The sequence below is a fragment of the Strix aluco genome, chromosome 8 (genome assembly GCF_031877795.1).
Source record: "Strix aluco isolate bStrAlu1 chromosome 8, bStrAlu1.hap1, whole genome shotgun sequence".
Lineage (NCBI taxonomy): Eukaryota > Metazoa > Chordata > Aves > Strigiformes > Strigidae > Strix > Strix aluco.
The window spans coordinates 6,885,354-6,906,417 of record NC_133938.1 but is presented as its reverse complement, the minus strand read 5'-3'; the positions used below and the strand labels follow the sequence as shown (position 1 = coordinate 6,906,417).

Here is a 21,064-nt window from a genome sequence, read left to right as displayed (position 1 = left end):
TTTGGTCGTGGAATGAGAAGGTAAAGTCGTACGGAAGCTCTGCTCTTAAGTACCAGGTTAGAGACTTGAAAAAAAATGTCTGAAATCAGGAACTCTTGACGCTGCTTTATGGGCCATGGCCCAGGCTGGAATGGCTACGCAGAGTCAGCCTGCATTAACAGCATGCTACTGCATCTTCACTACAAGGAATGGTTTTGGGTTCTCTCTGACCCCATACCAAATGAAGGGTGTTGTTGGGGTTCTGCAGGGCATCTGACAATGTTCCCAAGACTGTTACTTTAGTCTGACGAGAACCACATGTTCTAACTACACAACTCCAGGCCAGTTAATTCCTCCCCAGTGATAGAGTGGTGTTCGATACTTCCCGCCCACTGTCACGGTGAGCGGCTGTGCTGTACCCTCAGTGCCACTTGCTGCACTGCTGGGGAAGCAGAGAGGCTCCTGCGACTTTCAAATGGGAGGGCTGAAATACAACTGACATTTCAATTCTCCTAATCACTAAATACTGTAAAAGATCTTCTGACACCCCAAAGGGGACATGACCTCAACAGGAGAGGATCTGGAAAGGCAAGCGAGGGGAGCACTAAGAAAGATGGGATCTCCTGCCAGTGATTACCCCTTGTACCATAGCTCTCCCCTTGCAATAGCCTCTCAACTGTAGACTGCTTTTCCCCAGAGGACTCCTGTGGGTGGAGTCCTGTTCTCTGCTGGAAGGACATGGTGGCCTTTTGTTTAAAAGTGTTTGATATTAGTGATAGTAGCAGTATTTTAAACAGGAACACGAATTGTTAAGAAGTTATAATTGTGCAGCTTGCTCTGCCGAAAAGGTGGGACATAAGAGAAAGCTAATGCAAACAGGAGTAAGAAAGAGAAAAATCTGCTGTTTGGAAAAAGGCTTGGTACAGCCATGTTCAGGGTATGAACACTGTTTGGTGGCCCCCAGCGCCCCAGGGCGTTCACTGTCAGAGCTGCAGAAGGAGCTGTGTATCTTGAATAATTCTCTGTGTATGAATACAAAGCCCTTACCCACCCCTGCCTGTGCCTACAGGATCAGACACCGTGAAAGCAGCCAGCTTGCTTCTGAAACCTCTCCCCTGTTTTCAGAGCCCCACAGGCCCGCTCAGGGTACCTGCCTAGCTACTTGCGCGCTTAATACCCAGCACAGCCTGGGCAACCTTCCCTGCCAACGGCACGGGAGCCACCACAGCCTGCAGAAACCCTGGCTTGGCTCCCACACACTGAAACCAATCAACCTTTGCCTGATCATTAGCTAAAATCCACAACAAATCACTGTAGAAGCTGCAAGAGGGTGCAATAGCAATGCAAATCAGAATATACATGGGGGATTTTCAGCACATAAATTAAATGCATTTTTGACTAGGCACACTCACAAGCCCCAGTACATAATATTGTGATGGATGCCATAAAAACAGCTGAAGGAGGAGAGAGAATGAGAATTACAGAATATATACCATGGTCAAGTGCTGTGAATTTAAATTCAGTCTACCAGAGACTACAGTGGGCAGCTAGTATCTGCGTTGCTACCTCCTTGCTCCCACCATGTGCCTCCTCTGTAGTTTCAGACGCTAAGTCCTTTGTGGTTTCGCGTACAGCAAGCACACAGCACAGCGGCAGTCTGGCGCAGCATCCCTTAGCTGTATTATGATTCGTAAAATAAGAGTCTACGTCTAATTGCACAAATGCAGCAGGATCTATTACTGATGAAAAGCCTTCCTGTATTTATTTCCCATTTACAAAATTACCTGAAAATAATTTAATGGTGCTGGCTCATGTTTAGGTGCCTTTGACCTGTTGCACTGAGACCTCAGCTAAACTGAGTTTTGGAATGTGATACTTTGTCTTGACTGGATTTACTGTATTTTTGGCCTTAAAAGTCACAAGCCCCTGATTTATCAGTTCCTCAAAAAGCTTACAAACTCGGCCACAACCAGTAATCCAGTAAGGGAAGAAAAGCCCTGAGGTGCACTGTACCCTGCGTTATTCTCCGCAGGTTGTCTTTAAGGGGTACAGATAGAACCAGAGCTTTGGAAAGGTACCCAAACACACATCCTCTCTTGCCCCTTACCTGTAGATTTTTCGGTAGAACAAATCACACCAATATATTCTGTTTGTTGACACCTCCACGTCCAGTGCCACGACATTCTTCAGCATGGGAATGATGCGGGAGTAGTCCCTTTTCACCAGGTCTATCTTACGGACCTCGTGGCGATTGGTGAAGATCAGGTACGGACTCTTGCCTACCACAGAAAATCAGCGCATTTGATATTTTAGCAGCTGACTCAAGAGCTGGATTCAGCTTTCATTTCTCAAACAGCAACAGAACTATCAAACACCGACAGTGCTGCTTTGTAAGGAAGCTTTACACCACACCAGAAGCAAGTGTAAAGGGCTTCCAGAGGCAGAGCTATCACACGTAGACATGGAAGACTGCAGGACCTCTGTGGTCCCTGGCTCGGTCCTTGCCTTCAATTTCACATTTCAGGTACAAAATCCAGTGAGTCGTGGCCAGGCCAAGGAAGAGACAGCCCTCTGGGTTGCCTAGAGGGAAGGGAGGCAGCCAGACCTGAGGCATGATAGAGCCACATTGAATCCAGCAAAGCCAGTACTGGTTACCAGGGAGGAATTTGAGGCCGTCCCGTACACGCAGAACACACACAGCACCTGGGCTCAGGCTGTTCACATCTCTTTTTTGTGGGGCCAGAGCCTGCAGCCTAGGTGCTGGTGATATTGCTACTGCAGTCGTGATCTCAGGCCAGAGCCTCTCCAAAAGCATAAAGTTGACCTGAAATGTCCAGAAGACAGGAGAACAGGACACATAGAAACTCAACAGCTGTTTTGCTTAGAAGCCCATAGCCAGCACCTCAGCCTCCATGGTTATTCATGGCAGGTCCCTCCCTGTAGGAGGCAGACACCCAAGAGGTGCACATCCCTGCCCTCTGCAAGCAGCAGAGCACGTGATTTCTCTGTGCTCTTAAGTGTCACTAAAATAAGCTGCAAGTCAAACAGTTAAAGCTTTAGTTTCCTCTTTGTGCACCTCCCTGTTTGAGGTAGGGACAGGATGGGAAGCTCAGAACAAGCTTTAGTAGGTTAGGCTGGTTTGTCTCCAACAGTGGCCAGTAGAAGATCCTAGTGAAAAGTGTCTTTCCACTGAGAAGGACAAGAGAGGATTGAGGAATATGATGCTGAAAGGGAAGAGCTGGGACAAGGCTCCAGCTCTGGAATACCTTGTGCTACAGGGCTCCCAGCACAGACTCTTGGGCACAGCAGAATTTTCCTACCAACAAGCAGATCAGTGTCACAGGATTTGGGTCAGGCCTAACTCCCTGCAGGTGTGAGACTAACAGACATTATGCAGGACACTATGCATACCAGACAGAACCTGGGAAGAAAGAGGCCACACACATGTGCAGGATAACATAAGAGAAGTAATTCTGTATTGCAGGTAACTCATCCTTCCCCTGGAGACCCCCTATTTCCATAAAAGAAAGCCCCAGCATGGCTAATGCTCAGTCTTGCACAATTCAACTTTCTATCCCTCTGACATTACCATTTATTTTTGCAATAAGGTCAAGCAAACTGCTGGTGTTCATGCTGGTATTTGTGTAAGAGGCTGGGAGGGTGGAGAGGTGGCTAACCTACCGTGCTTTAATTGGGATGTTTTCTTCCTTTTAATACTACTATTAAATATTACTGCTGCACTGTTTTTAATAACACCTGTCAAGAGACTTTCTTTTCTAGTTTCAACTTTAAACAGCCAACTAGTGACTGTAATCTTGCTCTGTACACTGTTAAAATATTCTGATCTGCATGATCAGTAGTTCTTGCCTGGAGATGCATCTGCTATCACTGCAGCAGTTCTGTGTTGCTCGAAATGAAATGTCTTTGCTTGCTCGCTTTGCTAGTTTCCTTTTGTTTCTGTTCCTCTAGCCTCAACCCTGCAAGCATGTTTTCTTATCAGAGTTGTGATGTTGAGCAAGCAGAGTTTAAGTGCCCGTGGCACTGTCTTACCTACAGCTTTGCAGTTCTTGGACAGGGTGTCCATCTCGTATCCCTCGTAGCACTCGCATTTGTAGTCCCCCTTGTAATTAATGCAGATCTGGCTACAAGCGTCTGGATTCTCACATTCATCTATGTCTGAAAGGAGTGTTTGAAACCCATCAATAACTTGAAATCAAACCATCTGTGATGGAGCAATGCTGAAGTGAATATAATCACATGTCTGTATGGTGAAACACAAGGGACTGCTGTTTGCATGTAAATTACCTCCACACGTTTTTTTATCCAGAAGCTTGTATCCGGGCGGGCATTCACATTCATAACCAATCTTCAAGTCTTTGCATATGTGTGAGCAGCCACCGTTGTTCATAGAGCATTCATTAATACCTGGAAGGGATATACAGATAATATATGACAAAGGAGGGCTTTTAGTTGTAACATTGAATAAAATTAAGCGATGTCCTCAGAAATTTTCCTATATCTATCAGCTTTTGGTAGCCAGGAGCTGGGCCCACAGAGCATGTGAGTGACTTCACAGAGAGGAAGCCACCACCATATCACTTTCTTGCTCTTTATTATTCCAAACCAACACTGCAGGATCATTTGGACTGAAAGCTAGTGGCTAAATGAACAGGGAGCCCTGAGGATACAACGTATGTGAATCTCTGCATCTCATCCCATCAGAGAGCTGCTGCTTTGAGCAGGTTCTGCCACATGTGAGAAACTTCTAAGGGACCTAAAGGCTCTCTCCAGGAGACTTCTTCCCCATGCACTGGTTCATGTTGACTTTTCTGAACAGTCTCTGTGAGCTTTAATAATTCATGCTGGGGGAGTCTCATCTCCCAGGGGCCAGCTATTTTGAAATACTGTACTGGTTTCCCATCTAGCTCCAAGGAACATTCTATGTGAAAATTCCAGAAAACACCAAAGTACAGTCTGGCAGAGATGCTCCATTAGCACCGAGATACAGTCCTCCCACAAACACATCCCACACAACAGTCTCTGCTGGCAGCCTGCATCAGCCCAAGTGTGCAATTTATGAAGCAACAGCCCCCATCCTCTCCTGGGTCCTTGTCTAATCCAAGGCCACCTCTCTGATCCTTTCAAGTGCTGAAATGAAGAACAAACTAAATGGATCCTTTTAACTAGAACTGAATGAGAGGTTGAGGAAAGTGGGTCTCCTGTCAGAAATAACATTTCTTGTTGTTGTAATTAACCTACACAAGGTGAGGGGAAAGTCCTCTCCCTAAGTATGACTGCTGAACAGAAGCTGTGGGATTTCAGCGACAGTGGGCTCACTAGAACAAGCAAAACTGATTTGCTTTGATCTATAATGCAATTTAAAGGCAAATTTTTAATTTATCTTTTACTTCTTGCTTCCTTGCACACTGCAGGTGAGCAGTACAGCAGAGCCATTAAACCAGTGCTCTTCGAAGACAATAAAAACAACCACAAGCCAATTAAGTCAGTAAGACTAGGAAAATACCATGCCAGAAGGAACCCCACCTCAGCTCTGGGATGCTTTCACCTTCCTATCAAAGAGACACACATACAGATATCAATACATTATTAATAGAACAAGTTCACTAGGCTCCAAGAAGGTGTCCACAGAGTCACCTTGTGTGTTGTCACTGTTCAATGATGTTTATTAATGGATATCACCTATTCCTACACTTGCATAGGCCTCTAGCAAACTGGGTCATAAACATGCACAACTGCTCTCTGCAAAATACTACAAAGGCTGCTTTGACTAACAAGCAAACCCTCACTCAGATGACTCCCATGGTTTCAGGGGTGCTCTGTGGAATGGATTTAGAGACTGTAAATCAAGTGCTGTTCACTTGCTGCTCTTCTCAACAGGAGCTGAGGAGAAGCCAGGCAGAGACATTAGCCTGTTCTCTTCCTGCTGGGCAGCTGCTGCCCTTTACTCAAACTTCAGCAGTGTATTCACTGCCTGCCTAAAGTAAGACAAGTGATGTTCTGTCTTCTGCCATGCTTTTTTGGAGAATCTCAGAGGGCACTGCAGTGTCTAGCACACAGCTAGACAGACACACCAAGATGAGGAGCATGTCCTGCATCTCCTGCCTTCTGTGTGGATTACTTGTGTGTGGGCGTTACATTCACAGCAATCCACATCATTCTGCGCTCTTAAAGAAACATGTTTCCTTTGGGGGCTATTCTCTGCTCGGCTTCCTAACTCAAACGTCACTTCACTGCCAGCCTGGGACTGCATCAAGTCAGCCACGTCACCACTGTAAGGATGAGCACCAAGCCCAGCTGTGCCGTGCCACTGCCCAGTCTCTAAGACGAACTGGGCTGCCAGCTTTGCTGGGAGACCTCCACAGCCAGACAAGTTGCAACACCCACTCAGAAAGACAGGGAGATGCGGATTAGTGTGGAAGAAAGCAGGGGCATACTCAAAGCACAAGGTAAAAGCATCCTCACTAGGCATGCACACACACTTCTTGTCTGATAGAGGGGAGAGACTGGCAGTTCTTCCTCAATGTGAGTTATTTAAGAGGCAGGCACTGAGCTCCGTGCTACTGGTGCTCCGTGGTATCATGGAAAGAGACGTTCTTACACTGGGGAAAAAAATGTGTTTGTGTAATGCTCCAGACCGGGGCTAGTGCCCAGTGGGAGACATGAGAGGGGCTGCCCTAGGGAGAGCAGCAGCTCTCTAGCCTGGGCTTCCTGTTCTGCTGACTCCGACAGCCCTGATGCAGACCTGGCTCTCGTGGCTTGCACATTCTCACTAGCCCAGAGCTGGCAGGACGTGGCAGAGAACAACCTGCTGTCAGTTCTAAGGGAAGCAGCAACAACATGTAAAACCCAGCAATGGCTGAAGTAATCTCTCAGTGATTGGTGCCACTCTATGTGTTTTCACCTTCAAAGCGTGTTCCCACTGCTAAATTTTTATGATGTTACCATCATCTTACAATTCAAAGATAATTTAGGCAACGATGCTAAATAAACCGGTCTGTGCTGTGGAGGACACTAGTATCTGGGAAGAGGAGGAATTCCTGGTTCCTAGTCCCATGCTCAGTTCATACATCCCTCCAAGAATAAAAGCTGAGCTGAGAAGGGCACAGTTCAAACTTACAGATGATCAGACTAGGCTACTAATTATATTCATATGAAGGGTGATGAGAGAATAAAGGCAAGGAAAGAGGAGCAGAGTGAGAAATAGCATTAGCAGCTACATGTGGTTACACTCAAAGCTGTGAGCACCAGATGGAGGAGAGGGGAAGCAGTTACAACAGGAGCAACACGTAGAAGGCAAGTACTGTACCACATTCTTTCAGAGGCTCGTCAGACCAGTCCCTGCAGTCTCTATGTGAATCGCACACTTTGCCTCCGTCAATGCACTCTCCACTCTTACACTGAAACTTGCTGGGACTTTCACATGCTGACTCTGTCATGTCGGGCAAGAGAGGAAAGCAACTAAGTTAGTTGAGGCTCATGACAACAAAAAGCCTGACATAAAGCTTCAAGAGGGTGTCATTAGCAGAAATGGGATGGGATTAAGCAAATGAACATTAAGCCTGAGCATCATGCGAGAAACTTTTCAACTCATGCATTCTGCGTGGTCAGCACAATCGTCTCTCCCAGGCAACCCCACTGCCAGAACAGCTTAAAACTCTCCACAGGAAGCAGCCTGCCACGGCCCCGAGGAGCACAGGCCTCTTCCCTTTCCAATGGCCACCCAGCTCTCGCAGGCTTACACCACGGAGCACGAGGAGTAGGAGTGCAGAGCTGTCTGTACCTACCTTGGACGCAGCCTGCCTCATCGCTGTTGTCAGGACAGTCGTGCACCTTGTCGCACTGCTTTGCTCCGTGGATACAGGTCCCATCACCACACTGGAATTCATCTGGCCGGCAGGTCACCAGAGCTTTAAGACAACACATTCAAGCATTAGCCACGCAGGACTCGAATCTTCTGTGTGGTACCTTTTAGCCACGTATCACTGACACTGCTGGAGTTTTGCATCCTCTGTCAGCAAATGTCACAGAGCATCGTCTGCTTCCACCAAAGCAACAGAGGCAGCAGCTGCCTCAGTCACTGTCCTCCTGTGCCCCTCTGCCATCCCAGATCACCCTCTACGTCCTTGGGAAAAGGCCCCCAATGATGGTACGAGCAGATCTACTCAAAACAGAATCAGTGCAGGCAGTGCAGTGTCTCAGGTGATACACAAGAAAGCAAGCAGGGTTCTTCAGTCTATGTGAGAGACCAGGCTGCTTTCCAACTAGGAGCAGAATGGCACTAGGTAGGCAAAGGCAACTGCTCCTTAGCTCTCCTTCCTTCAGAAAAAATGTATTTAATCATAGAATATCAGGTTGGAAGAGATCTCAAGGATCATCTGGTCAGTCCAACTTTCTTGGCAAAAGCACTGTCTAGACCAGATGGCCCAGCACCCTGTCCAGCTGAATCTTAAAAGTGTCCGGTGTTGCGGAATCCACCACTTCCCTGGGAAGATTATTCCAGTGGCCGACTGTTTTAATTGTGAAAAATTTTCCTTGTGTCCAGTTGGAATCTCCCCAGGAATAACTTGCACCCATTACCCCTCGTCTTTTCCATGTGACTGCCTGTAAAAAGGGAGTCTCCATCTTCTTCGTAGCCACCCTTTAAATACCAAAACATGGTGACAAGGTCCCCCCTAGGCCTTCTCAAGGCTGAACAAACCCAGTTCCCTCAGCCTTTCCTCACAGGGCAGGCTTCCCAGTCCCTTGATCATCTTTGGGGCCCTCCTCTGAGCCCTCTCCAGCCTGTCCACATCTTTTTTGCATAGCAGGGACCCAAACTGAACACAGTATTCCAGGTGTAGCCTGACAAGCACTGAGTAGAGTGGGGTAATGCCTTCTTTATCTCTGCTGGTGATGCCCTTGTAGATGCAACCCAGCACCCTGCTGGCTTTCTTTGCTGCTGCAGCACACTGATCACTCACTGAGCTGTCCACCAGGACCCCCAGGTCCCTTTCCACAGAGCTGCTCTCCAGCCAGGTAGATCCCAGCCTGTGCTGCACTCCTGGATTATGTTTTCCCAGGTGCAAGACCTCACACTTGTCCTTGTTGCACTTCGTAAGGTTCTTGTTAGCCCACTCTTCCAGCCTATTCAGCTCTTCCTGCAGGGTGGCGCTCTCTTCTGAAGTGTCCACTTCCCCACTCAGCTTGGTATTATCAGCAAACTTGATCAGGGTACACTTGATCCCATCATCCAGATCACTTACAAAGATACTAAACAGCATTGGGCTCAGTATCAATCCCTGGAGGACTCCACTTGTGACAGGTTGCCAGTTTGAAAAAGATCTATTTACCATCATCCTCTGGGTGCAGCCTGTCAGCCAGTTCCCCACCCACCGCACAGACCACTTGTCTAGACCATAATGTATCCGTTTCTCTAGGAGGAGGCTGTGGGGAACTGCATCAAAAGCCTTTATTTCAAAACATGTTCAGGCTAAGGGCATGGGCAAGAGACATGTATTGACTCTCTCTGCCAAAGCCAATGTGGTCACACTAGGGATGAAGCTAGCAACACAGACATGGGCATTCGGGTTACTGAATGCCCATGAGCTAACAGACCGCTGGAAGGCAGAAGAGCTCCACTGCACTGCTGCGTGGTGTTTCTTGGGGTTACAAGCCAAAAACATCTCCACAGCGTCAGGCCAGGTTTTAAGCCTGAAGCTCATTTGTCCAGGTCAGATTATTACAGACTCAAAACAGATCTGGTCAACAGCAAAGCTGGGGAAAAAAAACCAAACAGACAGCTGCAGTGACCATACTAAAAGCAGTCATGTTTCCCTCCCCAAGGTTACACTGAGAGACCTGCTTAGCTGGGACCAGACTTGCACTGACAAAGGGTACAGGCACTCACTAGCCAGCAAAGGGCAAAACAGGCTCCTCATTCCTGGGACATGTTATGCAGCTTACTTCTGAGGGGATCGTCTTACAGATGTTTTCTCAAAAGCCTATTAAGGCAGCACACCCTGGAGAGCTCTTGATTCTAGCCTTTCCATCTTGCTGATTGCATCCTGGTATCCTACGACAGAAAATCACTGCCTCTGAATAGCTAGAGGAGGTCAGCGCTGATGTTATGACATGGGAGGTGAGAGCTACGTGGCAGACTTTCCTTGACAATTTGACAAACTGGTTCTAATACAAAAATTACCACTTTCAGATAACCCAGGAAGAGCCACAGACATGAAGTATAAGCCTGCATCGATACCATAAAGTATTACTTGCACAAAGGCTCAGCATTATTGGTGACTGCATCCTGTGGATCCAGATTCACGACTGCTTCACTGGACTTAGCTCTAGTGCATCCTCAGCTGACGAAGGGCACAAGAGACAGGAAAAGCCACAACTGCAGGGCTGGTGGGGGAAGGGAGAAATCCTGCCTTTATAAGTACACAGTATTCACATAAGGAACGTTTGGAAATAGCACTGCTCCTTGGAGAGGAAAGCCATATGCACTGTATTCATAAAAAGCTGCAAAGCGACAAAAAAAATCCCAAGCAATAAGCGTAGTTATGGGACCAGCTGTGTCACCACATTTCAGCTAATAAACCCCGGCAAAGAAATGGGAAACCTCTGTGGGACATCTGAGACAGCAGCTCCAAACTAAGCTGTGGAACTGCTGCTCTAAATGGAGAAAAATGAAGGAGAGGAAGAAACAAACCTGTGGTTTGAGAGAATCACAGACCACAGATCTGGAAGTGGCACTGAGAGCTCCTGCAGGGAGGCAGAGGCACTTCTGCTTGAACCGTTCCTGCCATGTACAACCACCTGCTGGGAGAAGCCCTGACAGCAGAGAGACCACCTCCCCCCTAGGCAAACCCAACCTCTGCCAAGCTAAACCTTGGCCATTGCAAAGCTTTTCCTACTGTCTAGCCCAAAATTCCCTTGCCACAATGATTTCTTGTCTTCTCCCCCAACATGAAAAACAGTTTACCTCACCTTTTCTGAAGCAACCTCTGTATGTGGAGACAGGAATGGATGGTCCTCCATTTCTGACTATAAGGATTAACCCCCCACAAAAGTGTAATACATAATTAAAGCCAACGGGAGTCTTGTCTCTCCTGGAGCAGGAACAGGTCTCCAGTTTATCAAGTAAATCTGCATGACAACAGCTACAGATTTGGAAGGCAGCTGTTATAAAACCTACTAATTGTCCTCAATTGTAATCTTCAAAGCTCTTCTAAAAAGCACTTATAGCTCGATGCTAAGAATAGAAAGGTTTCCAATCCTAAAACAAATTAAAATGAAGGAGAATTTTGCAGAAACTGCAAAGACAGTGTTGCACAAGCACCACAAGACTGAGAGAAAAATGACAGCACAGCTCTTAGCTCGTTGCTAGAGAGACTGCAAAGCACAGATGTGGGACTGTACAACATCACTGCACAAAGTTTTCACTTCAAGAAGAAGAGACAGAAGTTTGGAAACCAGACTTGGTTTCCTGGCTCACTTCTCACTCCAGCAGAGCTATGGAAGTTTAGACCTTTGAGGAATGGCCCCTGAGCTTAACAGACATCTAAAAAGAGCAGATACAGCAATAACTCTTACTGACCACAAAGATATTAAAATGCATATACAGCATTTCTATTTTTTGGTGCATTTGTCAATAGGAGGAGAGAGAATGCTATGTTTTTAACTCGTCTGGAGAACATAAGTTTGAGGGGAGAGCGCCAGGAATTTTGCTATCCTGAAGTCGGAAGACAAACCCATCTTAGCACCACTGGCAGACTTGACAGCAGGCTGCCATCACGGCCATTCCCAAAGCAGAGCAATATCCCAAGAAGAGGGAAGAGCTGTGCTGTTTATTTGCACAAGATGTTCAGAAAATTGCTGTGCTATTTTGGAGGATTTAAATCAGTGAAATCCCAGCAGTTTTATAGCCATCTCCTCTGTTCCGCAAATCAAATATGAAACAATTTACCAAAGCCCTGCTAAATTAACAGGCACACTCAGACACACATTCCCTTTGCAAATACTGGGCAAAAAAGCTGTATTGCTCAAATTCAGCAGATATATTCCAGATCCCAAGTCTGAGCCTGTGTTTCTTCTGTCTTCTGGGTTCCCCCCGCCCCCAAACCCCTGCAATTTGCAAAATGCATCAACCCCATTTTATAGATGGGGAGACAGAGACACAAAAGTGTGAGGTCAGGTCTCAAGGGATCTGTTTTCTAGCTGTCAGTTGTAAGCATTATTTATTCTCCCTCCTGGATGCCCTGAGTTGCAAAGGACATTTTAAAATACAACCATTCCAGATTTGGAGACTAATAAATCTAACCTAATGTTCATTTTATAAATATATATACACATTTGAATATATATATGCTAGGGAAAAAAAACCCCAACCACTCAATGTTCTCACACAGCTTTCCTGAAATGACTCATTTGCTCCTATTTATTTGCTGTATCGCTGCCAAAACCTGTTCACCAATTGTCACCCTTCATTTCTGCTCTACTCGTTTATCACCCCAAGATGATTACAACAAATGACTGGTGATGGCCTCATGACATTTTTTTTTAAAGCATTAGCTCCCATCCCTCTATTTTATACAATGCAAATCCCATATGATTCCCATTTGCAAGAGAAGATGCAGTGCTGGTATCTGCAGTTTTAATCAAGTCAAACTGAGCGGTACTTGTGCCATCCCTGTTGCTAAGGGGATGGAGCAGTGTCATACACCTGTAACTCCCTGCGTGCCACGTGATACTAATCTCAGGAAGAGAATTTCTGGAGAGAAAAAAAAGTAAAAATAAAGGTCAATCTCTAAACTCTTCAGTCCAACAGATGAACAGTGATGCTGAGTTTCCAGAGCTCTCAAATGTCCCTTTCTTACTGCAGGCATCTGCAGACAAGCAACTGCTGCATTTAGGATGGGGAAGCAACATTAGTTTTGACTCTGACCCAGCTGACCCATCAGCTACAGGAGCATTCAGTGCCGCAAGCCCTCTCCTGGCCACTACCTTAGAGATTCCCCTCCCCACGGTGTAAACAGCAGCAGGCTTATGCACCTCTGTGGCACTGGGGTGACTCCTAGTCTGCACTGGTGTAAAAGGCAGAACCAGGCACTCCATACAGAGGAGCACTGTGGGAGCTAAAACATGGGGCTTTGAAGCCCACTGTTTCCTGGCCCAAAGGACTGAAAGCAGCAGAAGCAGCTCACATGCTCGCTTCTCCTCTGGAGATAAGCTGCACATTGTGCTGTATTGAGACTTAATAGAAAAAAACCTCGGGGGCTAAATCTCCACTAGTCACAGATATAATTGTCTCAAGGCACTTCTGCCACATTTCCTCCTTCCTCCACTGGTTGTCAGCACTGTGCTATGTTGTGGCGGTGTCCAGCTGCATCCTCTACCCCAGGAAGGCTACCCTTGGTGCATCTGGAGGTGCTATGTGGTGAAGCTGCTGTGCAGCTGAGGGATGCTATCAGAGCCCTGCTCCTTTTGGGCCTCACGTCTTGGCAGTTTGAGCTCAGCTGGATACTGCTGGTGTCTGTCAGATCAAGGAAAGAAGCTGGGGAACAGAGTGGTCTCTCTGCCACAGCAAGGTACATGGACACAGTCCCATTCCTCTCACCCAGCAGTACCAAAGTAAAATGGGGCCTGTAAAAGACTTAAAAACAATTTCTTTCAAATTGAACATCAGGGATTGAAATTTTAGAGACATTTCATTGGAAAGTGCCATCTGTAAGCTGCTCCTTTCTTTCACCACTTGGAAACAGAAGGGAGCTCACCGTTCCCTCTCCTGAGTCTAAACTCATCCATCCTACAAGGTTGCTGTCACTGCAGGGAATGCAACCTGTGGGACAGAGATCAGTGCTGCTGCGAGTCCCCTGCACCAGATACCAGTTCTTCACCTGTGTTTGTAATGCGGGCCTAGCCACTGCCTCCTGAGTCATAGGGGATACAAGTACAGATTGTCTGCAGGAGGTCTCAGCATGAAAACAGGCACCAAACAACACAGGTTGTCCCAGCTAACAGTGCGCATCTCCACCAGACATGTTCCTGCCTGGCTTTCTTATAGTCACTTCATACTGAGATGGATGCCAAGAACCTGCTCTGTCTCCTGACTCCACTGTCCCTGTGACAATTCTGACCCTGGCAGTACTGCCTGGGTACCTGCTGCCCAAGATCTGTCAGCTCCTCTATCACCTTCTTAGAGATGAAGGAAAAGACACCCTACCTAATCCATCCCTGCTGAGAAGGGCCTTGACAGTGATGTCATCCTTGTATCCAGCAGTCAAAGCTGCTCTCTTCCTAAAAAACTTAATTGGCTTCTCCTACTCTGCTCTCACCTCTCCTTTAGAAGAGTCCTTGGCTCTTTTAAAGGCACAGCAGCTCCAGGGTTACCTGTGGCTCATCCCACTGCTCTCCTGCAGCGTAAACAGTGGTGTCCAGGACTTACTACATCCTCCTCCCCTTGCTAAAGAAGCCACTGATTTTACAGCTGCCTCTCTCTGTCTGGGAGAGAGTCTGATCCCCCGCTCCTTGCAGGGCTCTCCCACAAAGCTGCTCTGATCTCACCAGCCTGGACTCAATGTTGTCATGGGTATGAAAAGATGGTGCTGGCAAAAGTAGTAAATTTTCTTAGGTACCTTTGCAAAAATGTCTGGTTTCTGCAGCTGGTTGCTGCCTTCCTCCCCAGAGGTGGCCCAATGTCAGAGCTGCTAAATATATACAGCTATGTAAATATTTTATTTCAATCTTGTCATTATGAATATTTTAGCAAAACATTTTGCTCTCATTTTCTTGTCTCTCTCTCTATTTCTCCCTCCTCAGGTAAGTGACCAGCTTGAACAGTTTAGTGGCTAAAAATGGATGAAACATTCAAAATACCACGGCACACCAGCAACACCATGTTAAATGCATAAAGCCAGCTGAAAAGAAATCCATTATTTATTAGCTCTGTGCCTTTATCAATCCAAGCTCAAAGTGCATTCAAACTGGATTCTTCAGAGGTGCTGCTCTCGACTGCCTTGTTCAGTATACTCTAACTTCAGAGGCAGAAAATTAATTATTTCTTTTCTGCTGATCATATATTCCCTTTAGCATTGTGGCTTCTAACCTCCAGGCTCTGACCCCACTATGCAGCCTGAGGGCTTTGAACATTTTTCCCATTTTCCATTCTTTGTCTTTCTAGTGAAACAGATCTCTTCTGAGCCATGGTACCATCCAACAGCTCTTGCACCTCCTCTCTGAATCCTCAAGGAAAAAGCATAAAAGGAGTCTGGAATATACGTGACCTGCTGGGTTGGGCACCCAGCCACGCCATTTGGGACACAAACGCTCCTTGTCAGGCACACAGTTGCTGCACAGACATCAAAGACTTGCCTTAAAACACAGCCCACAGCAGCCTTCTGGCCCCTCTCCCCCACAAAACAGAGCCCCCAACCCTGCTCTACCCCTGCAGACACTCACGGCAATCCTGCTCATCAGACTTGTCCTTGCAGTCTTCATCCCCGTCGCACTTCCAGTTCAGGTGGATGCATTCACCATTGCCGCACTGGAACTCGTGAGCCGCGCAGGTGTTGAGGGCCTTGGCATCGTAGCCACACTTTTCTATGGACTCATCCGACTGATCCTCACAATCCGGCTGGTTATCGCAGACCCACAGCTCTGGGATGCACACGCTGTTGTTGCACTGGAACTCATTGGGGTTGCAGGTCAGAGGGGAGCATTTTCTTTCATCGCTGCCATCCCCGCAGTCATTGTCACCGTCACACACAAAGATGATGGAGATGCACGACTTGTTACTGCACTGGAACTCATTGGGAGAACAGGCTTGGGAATAAAAACAAACAGGTGAGCTGTGAGGTCTCCAATCTACCCCTCACCACTGTGCCAGCTTTAGGGATGTCTGAGACAGGGGGAGGGCGAGTGCAAAAAAGTATTACCTTGGCTGTCCTAACCCAAAACATTTTTCCCAATGGTAAACTACATGGCAAGGAGCAGGTGAAGACGCAGTGGTCGTCTCCCCAGCTGTGCCATAGGATGCATCCTCTATGGCCCCTGGCTAGCCCTGAAGAAGAAGGGGCAGCTGGGCTGTGAGAACTGCAGGTAGGAAAAGTGGGGGGCCAGCTGCAGCGCTGCCCTGGTGTTGAGGCAAGAGCAGGCAGGCAAGCCCCGGTGGATGGGGTGACAGCACGGAAGGAGTGGGGAGACTGCAGGGTGGGCTGGAGGTGTGCTGGCACGCGCTGGTGGACTCGCACAGCGCTTTGCTTTGCTCCGCACTGACATTACCAGCTTCCTGACTTTCACAAGCACAGAATCAGGTTTCAGGATTTCACAGTGTGCCTGGTTTTGGACATATTAAGTGGGATGTGTAGGGTAAATATTTAGTGAGTCGAGCATCAATTTAGCTGCAATCTGCCAGTAAGGCCCTTTACAACACACTGAATGCCTTCCCTGAAAATCAAAACTCAACATTAACATACAAATGAGGCGTTTGTCAGATAGGAAGCTGAGTGGAGTACTCTCCTCTGCAAGTCTAATGGACAGCTGAACCAGAGAAGCCTGCTCAAATTAAACTTTCAGGCACTCCAACACCGTGCAGTTCACAGTCACTTTATTTCATCAAGGTGTGGGGGAACCAAAACCCTGGAAGAAATTATCCGTAAGTACTTCTAGGTAGTTATTTAAAAAAGAATTCTGCTTCTGCAGTTTCAGTCATCCACAGGAATGTTATAGCTTTGATAAATTACAAGTACAATAAATATATATAAATAAATTACAGGAAACTTTTTTTCTACGATGCACTTGGAAGTCTTTTTGTGTTCAGAAGCAGAACTATTTACTGTGTATCTGCAGAGTGCCTATGATAAACCACACAGTTCAGATGGTACCGATCGCTGCAATGGCAAATGCATCTGGAAAACATCAGAATCTCTGTAGTCGTCATATCCCAGCCTTCAGCCAGCGACAGGAACACAGTGGTATTCTACTGAAATACCATGTCTGTTCTACACCTGTGAATTAAACTCTATTTATCTTGCAATTAAGAGCATGTTCATGTGTACACAGATACTTATTTACATTCTAGCCTGCAAAATTGCTTGGCTCTGTTAACCTAAGCAGCCTATAGTTTTACATCAGAGCATGACTATATATACTTCTTCCCTCCTGCCCTGTGCTCTGTCCCATTTAGTCCCAGGTTTTCCAGATGTTACTGTATCTACCAGAGCAGCAATCTGCCCAATTCAAAGAAAAAGAGGTTTGCCTTCCATGGTGTAACGCACTGGCTACAACCCAAGCTCCCTCCAACAGGGTTAAGTGTTAGAGAATCTCAGCTACACACTTCTGTGTGCCCAACTTGACACCAATAACTAAATGCAACAGACCGTGGTCACTAAAGGAGCACCTAGTGTTAGACACCAAAGTTATCTGGTCCAGGCGGGTTGTTCAGGCTCCTTCTGAGCAGAGTATTTTGGACACAGATGCCCTTAACAGGCACTCCTGCCACTTTGGGATAAGAACTGTCCCTTGGAGGGGCTAATATTTCTCCTCTCCAAACAGAGGGAACTGAGATCAGACAGCTGGTATTAGATGAATCCCTCTCATAAGGACCTGAAAGAAGAGCACAGTCTGGTGGAGAAGCATCTAAAAAAAACCCTCTTGCATGGCAGAACTGAGACCATTAAAATGCTTCTGTTTTCACCCAAATTCTGCTCTTTTTCTTCACTGAGTATACTTTTCTATCCTTATCCTATAACTAGAAATATAATAATTGATTATAACTGATCAGTACACAGCTGTATAACCTAGCAGCCTCTTCAGATGATGCATAATATGGAACTGCCAAGTAGAAATTTAAGTAACAGTTATAATCTTACCAATCTATTTAAAAAAGGAAGTGAGAAACAGGAATATTTCTAGGGCTATGTACAGTTTCTGTAACAGATCAAGTCTGAGAAGAAATTTCTGAGATTATTTTGATGAATCTCAGAAACAGATCAGTGAGCAAAATTTTGCAGAGTCCTTTGATCCCTAATTTTTGGGCAAGGTTGTAATGATTTGCACACTCCCAATGTACGTTAATTTCCTTTCCCCCAACTGTAATGAGCCCATCTTTTTTCCCTTGTTGCTTTCCTGGTTCCAGCTCTACCCCTCCTCTCTGTATGCACTTCCCTTCAGAAATCTGCTGCACTGGCAAATTAGCAACTGATAAACATATGTGTGGGATACAGACAATGGAAGTTTGCACAAAAGCTCCTCCCCTGCACCTACAAATCCCTGTACAGATATAAAATTACTGATAATCACCGCCAGAAAAAGAGCAGTTCAGCTTTTGTAACCTCTCATGAGGACTTCCCAGTGAAGCCTGTGAATTACTAGCTAGAAAAATCGCATGGTCATGATTATTTTATTTCTTTTTAAAAATTAAATTTAGTGTGATGACAGCACTAGAGACTACAAGTTCTCCCTCCACTGAAGAAGCACAGCAGTCTGGCTGTTGCTAACCCCCCCTTCCCACCATCACAGTCCTTAGGTGGGGACTAATCTCTGCAACTCACCCATGCAGCTAAAGCCAGGGGCTGTGGCACCAGCACTGACAGGGCATCGCCTGCACTGGGACAGGGCCTAGGAGGCAGACGTTGCTGGGACAACCAATAAGACTGATGGGCTGCTCCCACTGTGCCATGACAAGGAAGCCACTGGACAACCACCAGAGCTGCCACAGGGGCCACTGCAGTGCCTGCACGAGCAGCCAGTGGCAGTGCCAAATGGGAGCACATGGTCCCTCGCTACAGAAGGTTGCTCTAGGCACCTCCTGCTGAACTTGAGAAATAAAAATGCCCTCTTCTGCATTTACAGACCTAATGACCATCTTCAGACCAGCTCAAATGGGACCATTCTTTCTGGGTCACACACATCTCCAGCAGAGTCCTCTGTCTCCACGTGCAGCTGGCCACGGGAAGGCAGATAACGTCCCAATTCCTCTCACCCTTCTGTTATCCTCTCTGACAGCTAAAATCCACAGGGCATGCCAGGATAAAGCAAAGTCTGCAGCTTCCAGCCACTCAGGGACTCACTCTGGCACAAACAGGCAACAGAGGAGAAAAGCTGCTTACAATCCCTCTGTACCTAGGCAAGAGCCAGCATGCTCGTGCTCTTCAGGGTCCTGCTGCGTGGTTTGGTGCTGATTTGAAAAACATAATAAAAAGCAGCACTACAAATTATCTTACATAGCCCCTTGAGAGATGAGGGTGGGGAAGTAAAGTCCCAGGGACAGTTTACTTCACATCTCTTTTTATAAATCTGTCAGAGTATCTAGGTAGTCCCATCACTACAGCATTTCACTGCCTCCAGAGCATTTCAACAGAAAATGTACGAATAGTAATTAAATGATCATTGGGGTATTTTTTCTCTGATTTGAGCAATTTGTTTGCATTCTCTGATTTTGCTACCTGTCCTATTGTAAGCTTATTCGTTCAAAACAAAGGAAACAAGTATTACCTTGCTTTCCTTAGTGCCAAAGAAACTAATGAATGTAATACTCTAAGGTGCAAAACCTACTTCAAATATGAAATGATTGCAGTAGAAATCTTGGAAATGTTTGTCGAGAAGTGTTTAACCAACAGGCTTCAAAGCAGTAAACAAGCATAATCACAAAAGCAGGTTTCTTGTAGAGTACTGTAATCTGTTAAGGTTCTTCACAGTTTTAGGAAGCAAAATATCTCATCTAAACGATAGTGTACATGTGCTTTGGCCTATAGACAATATATACCAGAGGTGTTCTGCATTAATTTCTGCCTTGGACTATATGCCAACATGTAAAGCACAACTGTCAGTTTTTGCCTCACAGCCTCCAGCTGCAGTCTTGTCACATCTCTTGAGGAGAGCGGAGCAGAAGCAGTCTTTGGATAGAGGAAGGGTTGGTTTGTTGGTTTTTTTTTTTTTTTTAAAAAAGAGATTGCAGTTGTGGAGTTAAGTGTTTCAGTACTGGGTGGTTCTCTTTTGCCCAGAGCCAGGATTTAACCAGAGGCTTTAGTGAGTAGTCTGGCGCAGCTGGGACAATCTTAGCTCATGCACTGCACCAAAAAATAAGGTAATTCTATCACATGCTTTTTAAGTGCTTATAGAGGGAAACAGAATGCTTTAAAGATATGGGGCACTTTGAGAACTGTAATTTAAAAAAAAAAAAGTACATAACATTTCTACAATGGACATCTCTACCAAGCATGGATCCTCAAATCTGGATAAAATTTAAAATATTAAATAAACAGGACATCCATCATTAGTAGGAGCTGGGAATTATGTACAATGGACTATAACTGCTGCCACTGCTAATCTTTAAAGGTTTTTTAGTTTTTCAGTAAGTCAGATATTTAATTCATCTCTCTTCTCCATAAAAGTCAGCTCCACTTGAAATTACACAAACAGTTTAAAGATAGATAATTATTTGGTAAGATTTGTGGTAAAGTGTATAACAGCAATTACTGATGCTGAAGACAAGAAAATAAGATGAATTATTACACTGCATTTTTCTGACCCCCACCCAAGCAACTTAAAAAAAGCATGGCACAAAATTTCTTGTTTGCTTAAGCCTAATAATGCACCTGCTAAAGGCAGCAAAGGATGATTTGCACATACTAACATTTGCACTGGGGAGGGAGAGATCTGCTGTTGATTTATCACTGCTTCAACACTTGCAGGAGAGGCTGGTGGACTTCAGAAACCCTCCTAAGCTGTGAGGTTTAGGGTCTGAGCTCCACACGGCTGCACGAGTGGAATGCCTGAGCTCCATCTGCCCAGGTATCCTGAGCAAAGCGCAAACCCAGCTACCACAGCCCACATAAATTAAATCTCTGAGCTGGACCATGGATAAGGAGGTCACAGAGTCCAGACAGGCTAAATTAAGTTGGAGCTCCTAGGCCAGTTATGAAAGCTGTCATCATGTTAGTTTTATTTAACCAGAATTTATTTTCTGTCTTAGTTGTATCTAAATTATTTGTTTTGTCTGCAGACAATTGGTGTGCTTACCAAACATCTGAATATTTCATACAGATCTTCGGTCAAATGTCAGTCTTTAAAGCACAGATTCATG

General features: G+C 46.0%; 1 protein-coding gene across 1 annotated transcript in view; it reads right to left on the bottom strand.

The window, feature by feature from the left end:
• Positions 1-21,064, bottom strand: part of LRP8 (LDL receptor related protein 8) — a 192,524-nt gene that overhangs the window by 12,708 nt on the left and 158,752 nt on the right. The window contains exons 5-10 of the mRNA XM_074831993.1: positions 15,439-15,801; positions 7,785-7,907; positions 7,307-7,429; positions 4,285-4,404; positions 4,030-4,155; positions 2,087-2,258 (exon numbers count right to left, since the gene is read on the bottom strand). Of these exons, the coding sequence (XP_074688094.1) occupies positions 2,087-2,258; positions 4,030-4,155; positions 4,285-4,404; positions 7,307-7,429; positions 7,785-7,907; positions 15,439-15,801 (1,027 nt within the window). The remainder of the gene's footprint in view (positions 1-2,086; positions 2,259-4,029; positions 4,156-4,284; positions 4,405-7,306; positions 7,430-7,784; positions 7,908-15,438; positions 15,802-21,064) is intronic.